Source organism: Pholcus phalangioides, unplaced genomic scaffold (genome assembly GCF_987345545.1).
Source record: "Pholcus phalangioides strain wild (caught in Gottingen) unplaced genomic scaffold, Ppha-v1.0 ptg000028l_1, whole genome shotgun sequence".
Classification (NCBI taxonomy): Eukaryota; Metazoa; Arthropoda; class Arachnida; order Araneae; family Pholcidae; genus Pholcus; species Pholcus phalangioides.
The window spans coordinates 6,647,181-6,658,435 of record NW_028301618.1 but is presented as its reverse complement, the minus strand read 5'-3'; the positions used below and the strand labels follow the sequence as shown (position 1 = coordinate 6,658,435).

Here is an 11,255-nt window from a genome sequence, read left to right as displayed (position 1 = left end):
AAATCCCAGAATTGATGAGCTCAATATGTCCACCTTGGGATGCACGTCATGTCTATACGGGAGTCAAATTCGTCCCAAACTTTTGCGAGCATGTTTGCATCCACTGCGAGTATATTTCTGTGGAATAAGTGCGAAACTCTGTCGGATGCGTTCCACATTTTCGTCTGACATGCGGGGACGGCCAGGGGATTGCCCTTTACACAGACAACCCGTGTCTCGGAATTTTTTATATCATCACCTAATGCTCTGAGCGGAAGGAATTTCAACACCAGGGTATTGTCGACGAAAAGCACGATTAACAGTTGTTACGGACTCACGCTTCGCGAAGCTTAGAACACAAAACGATTTCTGTTGTGTAGTCATGGGGGGGGGGGGGCTGACAGGGCTCCAGCCCTGGGGCCCGGAAGTCAGGGGGGCCCGTGGCTTGGCCTTTCCCACATTATTTTTTTTCAGATATGTCCAATCTGTTCAGAAAAATAGCCAGAACATTTTAACATCAATCTTATCAATTTGTATCCAACTATTTGATCCAAAAGTGGATTTCTTGAACTGAGCCAACACCTACTAGAGAATTGTTTTCTAGTGGGTGTTGACTGAGCGCATCTTCTCTTCTTTTACTATTATTTTTTTCACAATACACATATACAATATGCTGTATATGCTGTACAAGACAACAGCTCTCGGGTGCCAGTCTTTTCCCCGACGAAGAAAAGAAAAGGCATTGAGATGTTTGTTCAATGAAGGCTACCGACAACCAGTATTGCCCTAAGGACACCAGCATGGGGTGGTGACCTGCTGTTTCTAGTTGTGTCTGGCTGAAATGAAAACTAGAGGGGAAGGCACAAACAGATGTCCCATCCCACAGTAAATGGCTTTATGGGCGCCGATAAAGCGACAACTCGGCTGTAAGCTTTGTATACCATATACCATAGCTATCGGCAAAACAGAAACAGGGAGAGAAAAAAAAAATGGTATAAGTACACTAACTGGAATAAATCTAGTTAAGCACTCATTTACGATTTTCTTTCCCATTAGTTTAAATGATATGTTAAGTTAGTCTATTCAGCACAGCATCCATTTGCAATCTATGATTGAACCATACCATATGACAAGATGATTGACGTGCGTACTGAATCACGTGATTTCGCTCATTGACACCCCCCCCCCCCATCAGTTCGAAAAGAATCAAGGGTTTCTTTTCCTCGGTTCTGCAAAAAAGAGGTACGAATACAATTTCGAGTATAACAATATAGTTCCCGTCTGACAAATTACAGTTATCGGGTTGTTGCAAATCAAAATCGTTTCGTAAGTTAGTTGAACTTGAAGAGTGTGCATATAGGATTATTATTATTTTTTTTTTTTCATGTTGATGAACCTGTGAGATGCTTTCTTCTATCTCAAAAGAAAGGTAAGCAATGCTAAAAACATACATTTTTAATAATTTTTTGTTTTGAGCATCTCGATTTAACTATAACTTACGGCCGAAGAGTCAATGCCCGACACTGAGACCAGTTGCGACGATTGTTTAATTGTGTTATAAAAATGTGTGCAAAATGTGTGTGTGTGTGTAATAGGACATATCTATAAATTAACAGAATTGCCAAGCTAGTGCTAAATTGAGTAGCTAAGGTGAACATAAATGTTTGAATTAATTCAATTTCGTTTTGTCAAGACCGATGAAAATTGTTACTCTACCGCAGTCGTTCCAAAGGAGGGCTGAGAGGCACTCGCCCCAGGCGGTAAAATTTAGGGGGGGGGTGGCAATTTTATGTGGAAACGGGGAAAACCATCGTAAAATTGTAGAGGGTCGGCAAAAATCCTTGTTACGACCCTGGGCAGGGCCCAGTGGAAAAATATTTTCGGGTTTTTTTGTACAAAGAATAATTGTAGTTGATTTATATTATTTGAATATTCATAACATTTTCATTGTTACGGGAGGCCACCCTTGCTTTTTTTATCCAAAATTATTTTGCAACTATAGCAGGCAGTATTTTCTATTATACAGAGTACCCGGTAATTATCCTCTTAATAATTTTAAATCCCCGCCTTCCCTCTTTCGATATTTTTAATCTCTCTCCCCCACTATTTTCAATTATTCAATTCCTTCCATAAAAGAGCTCCATAAACGATGCACTAGCGTTATTAATTGTTCATAATATTTAAAAAATGTAGACATTTTCCTTATACATTCACATATGGCCAGTGCCGCCTTAAAGCATGGGCCCACCCGGGCACGGCCCGGGGGCCTCAAGAGAAAAGGGGCCTCACAAAAATGAAATCTGGTTGAAATTTCCGAGAATTTGCCTGGTAGGTCCTCAGAAAGATCACTTGGCCCGAGGGCCCATGATGCTGTTAAGATGGTCCTGCATATGGCTCATCTCATCGCTCTGTGTTTTTAATTTTGAAAAATATTTTAAAATCGGTTGATTCCTTAGGAACCCCCCTTCCCCGTAAAAGTATTGACTTGATCCATTTTTGCGTATAGAGTTCGATAAAATTACACTATATGATTTATGTAAAATGGTAAATAGCTGTTTAGCTGAGTTGAGGCATTATGTATTTTGGTTTGACATATTTTTACTTACGTTGCGCAAAATCTATCGCGTCCCTCCCCCCATCTACTAAACGTGACCACCAAGTGGTCGCGACCCACACTTTGGGAACCACTGCTCTACTGTAATTTCGTACAGTGTAGTATGAGTATAACTGGCTTGATGAGTAACGAAACTACAGTGATGTCTGAGAGAAACTAAGGATGAATTGGTGATAAAAAACTAGTGGAGTGTTGATATGCTATTATGCGGAATAAGAAAATATATCGATGTAGAGGTATTATCATTAAATCGGGAGACTTTGGCATTAAATACTGACTGTGGACCACGATCAGAACTTGCGATCCATAAGTTTCCGAGTGGAAACCGTGGGCGGAAATCACGTGGACCCATGCCCGCCTCCCCTCAGCGTCAAAAGCGGCACCTGCTGATCTAATGTATATGCGTATATATATGAATTTACATCATAACCACCATGCCCCTCCCCAGCAATTATCATTGTGCTTCCCAAATTGACTTTCAAATCTATCTCCGCCTATGGTGAAAACTATACATCAAAATTACATGCAAATCGCATAATTTTATAAAAATTTAACGTTATAAAATGTACTGTGTGACGTAAAATGAATAAATATCATATGCGATGTAATTTTCAGAGACAGTAGCGTACGTAGGATTTTCTCGGAGGGGGTGGTGTGTGTGTGTGATTCAGCATTTTTTTTTCCTTGGTGAAAAGCGTTCTAAAATTGTCGATTTGTATAGAACAGACAAACACAGAAAACTAAGCAAATAAACCCGGTATGAAAAAAGTCCTGGGTTTGATTCCCGGCGGAGAGAAATAACACTTTTTTTTCTTGTTCATCTCGGCATAATATCCAGAAAGCCTATTGATTTCATGTACGTTAGCCGAGCAAAAAAATCATCATCCAGCAGAAAACCAATTTTATGCAGATTGATGAATGAACTTATTTATGATTTTCAAGAGAGAAACATTTCTTTTCACATTTGATTACTGGAAAATAATTGTAATCGAGTATTTATAATAATATGATGAAGAAATTTCAATGCGTTACGGAATTTTTATATCTTAAGAAAAAACCGCTTTGTCATCTGGTCTTTTACATATAGTGAAATCTCGCTACAACGATACGCATATAACGATAAAATTAATCGTTATAATATCGAGATTTCAGATAAATTATTCTGCAACGATATTTTTTCACATCTTGTTAGTAATTGTCTGTAGTCTAATTTTAAACTCCTTTCGATACAACGATATCATTTACTGCGATAAAATTCCACCCTTACAGAGGTCTTCCACACCCCGTGAGCCGTGAGTTTGACTGAAAGAGCAATGTACTAATTGTTTTTACATTGCTGTATAGAGAATGTTATTTTGTAAAGGGATACGTGAACTTCATGTCAAGGTCGTAACGAGAAGGGGTGGGAAGGTTACCAGGTAACTGGACCCATCAAAATGACTGATGTATATGGAATAAATAAAATAAAATAGAATGAAATAAAAAATCATTCTTATATACAATAATTGGCTAGAAACAAAACAAAATAGAACCTCATCTAGATTGAATAACATATATCAAGTGCCGAAAACAAATAAATAAATAAATAAATAAATAAATAAATATATATATATATATATACATACAGGGTGATTATAAAAAACTATCCCGACATATGGGCCCCTAACTATCATACCATTCAAAGAAACTGAATGAAATTTTGGCATAAGGTATTTTGATGCATGCGCTCAAGAATGATATGGAAAACAGCAATGTCACTAACAGTTACGGTTACAGTGAGAAAATTTCGAAAATATCAAATGGCAACACCAAGTTTTTTGTATTGGAATGCGATCTCCATACTGAAAAACACTTTTCAGTTCACGAACCTTTTGTACCAATAACATGAAGCAGGTCCGTAGGCAAAAGCGCATTTATGGTTTTGCTGCCCTTCTCCCATTCTAGTCTGATTTTCTTGACTACTCTTTCTTCGAATTCGCCACCCTGTGCTATTAGCCACTTGGTCCCTTCCCCCTCCTGCAAAGTATATCTATGTCTCTAAATCACTCTTTTAGCCATTCACATGCTTGCACACTTTTTTGGATACTCATGTGCCTGAACACTGTTTTGGTCACTCACTGTCATGATTCTTTGCTTTATAGGTCACTCTTTCGATCACACTCACGTTTATAACACGTTCTTGGTCACTCATTCACATGCTTGCAAACTCTCTAGGCCCTTTTGGTAAGTCACTGGCCTAGTTCCTAATTCTCACATCAGAGGTGGACTTATTTCGGGTTCAGCAAATGTTTCCGCCCTTCTCCAATCCTACTAATTTTCGTATCCACTCATTCCTCGAATTTGCCGCCCTGTGCTACTACCCGCAACCTCCCCTCCCCCAGTAAACACGCAACTGTCCGTAGCCAGAAACTTTGATTGGAAGGAGACAACTAGCATTTCGGGGGAGGGGGTAGGGAGTGGCACAAGGTTAAGGAACTATAGACTTTATTTTGTTTCCATTTATTTATTTTTTTTTTTTATTGGACTAAGCACAACACATAACAATCGAAACAACCGATAAAGACAAAAAAAAAAAAAAAATGGCATTACAGTGACACAGACACTCTGTGACCCCAAGGGACTACAAGTCCTTCCAGTGGGTCAATATAAATTAGATTAAAGAGTTAATTGGATTATGCAACAGCCTTTTTAATGTACTGATTGGTTAAATATTTTATAAAGCCGTATATATTATTTATTTATTTAATTTTTATTTTTTGCTTTTGTTTGACAAAGAAAAAACATATATATATACGGGGTGATTATAAAAAAACTATCCCGACATATGGGCCCCTAACTATCATACCATTCACAGAAACTGAATGAAATTTTGGCATAAGGTATTTTGAGGTACGCGCTCACGAATGAGATGGAAAACAACAGTGTCACTCTAACAGTTACGGTTACAGTGAGAAAATTTCGAAAATATCAAATGGCAACACCAAGTTTATTGTATTGTAATGTGATCTCCATACTGAAAAACACTAAATAGCGTTCGAACGGCAACTGTAGCATGAAAATCACCGGCGGTAGATAGGCTAAAAGTGAGGACAACCAATAAGGACAGAGAAGCAGCATAAAATAAAGCATTTTATTGTGTTTTCCACGTGACCTTGTGGAGGACTAATCAGGCTGGGATCTCAAACGGTGTGACGAATGCAACGAACATTAATGCTCTGGTGCACGGCAAAGTCCTTTTTACTTGCCTAGCTCCGGGGATTTTCGTGCTACAGGTGCCATTCCAACGCTATTTAGTGTTTTTCAGTATGGAGATCACATTACAATACAATAAACTTGGTGTTGCCATTTGATATTTTCGAAATTTTCTCACTGTAACCGTAACTGTTAGAGTGACACTGTTGTTTTCCATCTCATTCGTGAGCGCGTACCTCAAAATACCTTATGCCAAAATTTCATTCAGTTTCTGTGAATGGTATGATAGTTAGGGGCCCATATGTCGGGATAGTTTTTTTATAATCACCCCGTATATATATATGTTTTTTCTTTGTCAAACAAAAGCAAAAAATAAAAATTAAATAAATAAATAATATATACGGCTTTATAAAATATTTAACCAATCAGTACATTAACAAGGCTGTTGCATAATCCAATTAACTCTTTAATCTAATTTATATTGACCCACTGGAAGGACTTGTAGTCCCTTGGGGTCACAGAGTGTCTGTGTCACTGTAATGCCATTTTTTTTTTTTTTTGTCTTTATCGGTTGTTTCGATTGTTATGTGTTGTGCTTAGTCCAATAAAAAAAAAAATAAATAAATGGAAACAAAATAAAGTCTATAGTTCCTTAACCTTGTGCCACTCCCTACCCCCCCCCCCCCGAAATGCTAGTTGTCTCCTTCCAATCAAAGTTTCTGGCTACGGACAGTTGCGTGTTTACTGGGGGAGGGGAGGTTGCGGGTAGTAGCACAGGGCGGCAAATTCGAGGAATGAGTGGATACGAAAATTAGTAGAATTGGAGAAGGGCGGAAACATTTGCTGAACCCGAAATAAGTCCACCTCTGATGTGAGAATTAGGAACTAGGCCAGTGACTTACCAAAAGGGCCTAGAGAGTTTGCAAGCATGTGAATGAGTGACCAAGAACGTGTTATAAACGTGAGTGTGATCGAAAGAGTGACCTATAAAGCAAAGAATCATGACAGTGAGTGACCAAAACAGTGTTCAGGCACATGAGTATCCAAAAAAGTGTGCAAGCATGTGAATGGCTAAAAGAGTGATTTAGAGACATAGATATACTTTGCAGGAGGGGGAAGGGACCAAGTGGCTAATAGCACAGGGTGGCGAATTCGAAGAAAGAGTAGTCAAGAAAATCAGACTAGAATGGGAGAAGGGCAGCAAAACCATAAATGCGCTTTTGCCTACGGACCTGCTTCATGTTATTGGTACAAAAGGTTCGTGAACTAAAAATGGTCAAGAAGCCATGTTCTATATGTTTTAGAGATTTTGAGAACAGTACAACGAAATTTTTTACACCTCGCTCAAATCACCTTTTAGTATATTTTTGAACACAGCTGGTTTTTTTTCTGCCGAGAGTATCTAGTGGCATGTTAATTTCGCTTCATCTGCTTTAGAAAAGACTTAGGCGTCAGCCAAATTTCTTAAGAGCCAATCATGATTTTACTCTAAGAAAAATATAAATACAAATACAAGGCCATAACAGGCAAAATGCCCAATGAATATGGATGTTATGGTCCTATAAATAATGTTTTTCCAACTTTTTCTCGGACTTCATAACCCCCTTCTCATGTTAGGAGGGACACGTCATGAAATCAGAAAATTTTGTGTTACTTATAGACTTCCACTTATCAATGAGATATAGAAATTTTAGGCACCAATATCAATCTTCTAGTCAGGGTGGTGCAGGCGGGTCTGGTGCCCCGGGCGCCGTACTAGAGGGGGCCCAAATTTCACTCTTTAAACATTATGAGGGGCCGCCAAAATGCATGCTTTCCCCGGCTGACCAAGCATCTAGTTGCGGCCCTGCTTCTAGTCGCCGTGGTGACCAGGCACCTTGGATTTGCCAAGCCCATCTTTACAGGGGGAGATACACGCCTAACCTGATTAATTATTCGGTTAATTAAGAAAGTTAAGGTAAACTTTCGCCAAAAGTTTACCTTAAATGCTTTAAAGTTTAAAATGTTTACCTTAAATGCTTTAAAGTTTAAAATGTTTACCTTAAAAGTTTACCAAAATAAATGCTCATATTCAATTTTCTAGTAGTGCCTACAACACTGAAAATTATATATTTTTTAACCTTAAGTGGAAAGTTCATTTTACATTTAATTCAATGCACGATTCGGTTTCAATTTATTAATGTGCCGAATTTTTTGAGTATCGTAATAATCGTGATCCGCATCACAAGATACTATACGTATATTATTGCCGCACAAATTCTATATTTTATATTACGGAAAATTAATTTTGATCATGTTAAACTCAATTTGCATAATTTTTTTGTCAGGGGAAAAATTGCTAAAAAAAAGGCGGGTCGTGTCTGATTCGAATTACAAACATAAGTCTGGTGCTCAGAAGAGAAAACTCCAGGCTGAAAGAGAGTCAAAAATATCACGAGGTCGTCAATCCATTACCAAGTTTTTTAGATCCGGAAATCATATCACTTCTACTAGTGCTTATTGTGAAGGTCATGATGATAGTTGTGACTTTCAAGATGATGCAAACAAAGAGCCACAAAATGATTCATTTGTTCAAAAACAAGTCAAAGAAGAGTTGATTGCTGCGGTTGGTTGAACCAGTTTCAATTGAGGAAATAGCAGAAGAAAAAATCCCTGAGGAAAGAGAGGCAGCTAATCGTAATCACGATACAGTTGAAGTTAGCAGTTAGTGTTGGAGAGTCTACGGATAGCTGTGCGCTAAAATATGATGATCCTGGTACTTGGCCTCCAGTGATCTCTGATTTACAACGGCGGGAAATAGTGCGAACCATCGGGTTTCAAGAATTTCAAGAGATATATAAAGAATTGCCTCTTGATGTGAATGGCAGAGAATTTCAAGATTCCATGCTCTACACCAAAATGAAGGACATAAGACAGAAAGAACTTTTTCCACGGGAATGGTTAGCATGGAGTGCTCCAAAAGAATCTCTGTACTGTCTACCATGCATGCCGTATATTCAATGACTCGAGAAATAAAAAGCTGAGCAATTTAGCCCAAGAAGGATTTTTACCCAGAAACAAACCTTGGAAGAAGTTGTATGACATTTTACCTCAGCACGAAAAAAGTGGCGAACATAAGAAACAATTTCTAGCCTGGAAATCTCTTTTGCACTCACTAAATGGACACGGAATCGATAAAAATATTCAGAGTGAAATAACAAAGTGGAGAGCATTTCTACAACGAATTTTAGACGTGACAATTTTTTTATCATCTAGAGGTCTCGCTTTTCAAGGAGAGAACACCAAGATTGGAGATGTTCATAATGGGAATTTATAGGAAAATATGATGAAGTGACACGAGAACATCTTGCTAAAGTTAAAAAAAATCAGATGGAAGGTAAAAATATGAAAGGACATGCGCATTATTTGTCATGGTATTCGCAAAATGAGTTTATTGGCCTTTGTGCGGAAAAGGTTGCTCCAAACGATACTAAATCAAAGACGACATGCTATTTTCTATGGAATAATAGTGGATTCAACTCCAGATATCTCTCGCAATGAACAGAATGTTCTAATTCTGAGATATATATATTCCAAAACCCTGTTTCAAAAGAATTCGAAGTAAATGAACGTTTTATACAATTTATGAACTTCAGTGCGGCAAGTGGAGAAAAAATAACAGAAAAAATTCTTAAAACTCTAGAAATGCACAATATACCCCTGGAGGATTGCCGTTCATGGGGTTACGACAATGGCGCAAATATGCGCGGCGAAATAAAGGGTGTCAAGTCTCGTATCTTAAAAATGAACAAATATGCCTTGTTCTCTCCATGCGGAGCACATTCATTGAATCGCGTAGCAGTGAATGCTGCAAAAATCAATCCAGATATTCTAACATTTTTTGGAAATGTTGAAAGCTTGTACACATTGTTTGCTCACAGACCTGCACGCTGGGAAGCACTAAAAAAGCATGTGCCGTTGTCTCTTCAAAGTCTGTCGGAAACAAGGTGGAGTGAGAGGATTCAAGCTGTGCGTCCAATTGTTAAGCATTATCCCGGCATTCTTAATGCGTTATGCGTTCTTTTAGGGGAGATGGCAACGAGTTTAACACCTTCTGCACTCAATATAGCTAAAGGTGTGAATAAGTATTTCAAATATTTTAAAGGTTTGCTGATGACTGTTTTTTGGCACAAAATACTAGCCAGTATTGACCAAAAAAACGTAGTTATGCAAAGCGAAGGAATATCTCTTGATGTTGAGATTTTGCTCATAAGAGATTTGGTGCAAGAGATGCAGCATTTACGAGATTCGTGGGCGAATATACTCCAAGAAGCAAAAACAGCTGCTGAGGCTGTAGGATTGAAAACTAAATTTCCCGACAGTCGAAAAGCTAACACTGAGCAAGACTTTAGAGTTTCGGTTGTATTTCCAGTACTGGACTTCATTGTCAATGATTTGATAACCGGATTCGAAACAGCTGAGATTGTATACGACATATTTTCACCAAACTGGACTATTTTCACCAGCTCTCCACCAAAGTGGCAAGACTGATTAACACATTCGGAAAAGATCTCTCAGAAGATCTATTAAATGAAATTCTACAATGCAGTTTTTGGCACGCATGAAAAAAGCTCAATTAATTTATTGAATTCAATATACGATAAAAAAAACTGCAAGGCATTTTTCCTCATATCTGCCTTGCAATTAAACTGTTTTGCACAGTGCCAGTTACTGTTTCTTCAGCTGAAAGGTCATTCAGCAAGTTGGGAAATGCATTGAAAACGTGGCAAAGAAACACAACAAGTCAAGAACGACTCAACAACTTGGCGATAATGTGCATCGAAAATGAATTTGCTAGGCATATAGATTTTTCTGATGTGATCGATAAGTTTGCAACCGCAAAAGTTAGAAAGCACAATATATGATATGAATTTAATTTATATGTGCATAAATACTGTATATATTTTTCGTATTACTTGTTGCATTATTTATAATCTTTAAATTTTGATTAGGATATGAATTTAATAATTATGCTATAAATACTGTGTATATATTTTATATTACTCTTGTGTTACATCATTTATAATCTTGAAAACGTCGCATTATTCATAATTTTGAAACAGTATCGCATTATTTATAATTTTGAAATCATTGCGCACACATTCTAGTTCTTAAAAACCTTTATTGGCATCGTCACGAAAAATGTGCCTTAATGGAATATAGCAATGAATAATCGTAATAAAATATGTCACTTATCATATATTTCGTTTCGTAAGTAAACCTAAACATATTTAAACCAGGACTTGACGAATCCCAGGTGGCAGATTACCATGGTGACTAGAAAATCGGAACTGGCACCTGAAATTTTATGCGTGTGATTGTTGAATTGGAGTCAAAGGATAACACAAAAAGTTTTCTGATTTCATTCCAGTGTTTTCAACATATGAAGAGGCCATAAAGTGCCTGAAATGTAAAAAGTATTTAGGAATTT

At 37.6% G+C, this 11,255-nt stretch overlaps 1 protein-coding gene across 1 annotated transcript; it reads left to right on the top strand.

Moving 5' to 3' along the window:
* Positions 1-9,469: 9,469 nt before the first annotated feature.
* Positions 9,470-10,315, top strand: LOC149067853 (uncharacterized). The gene has a single exon (XM_089252385.1). It carries the CDS (start codon positions 9,470-9,472, stop codon positions 10,313-10,315), a length of 846 nt encoding a protein of 281 aa, XP_089108511.1.
* Positions 10,316-11,255: the final 940 nt, after the last annotated feature.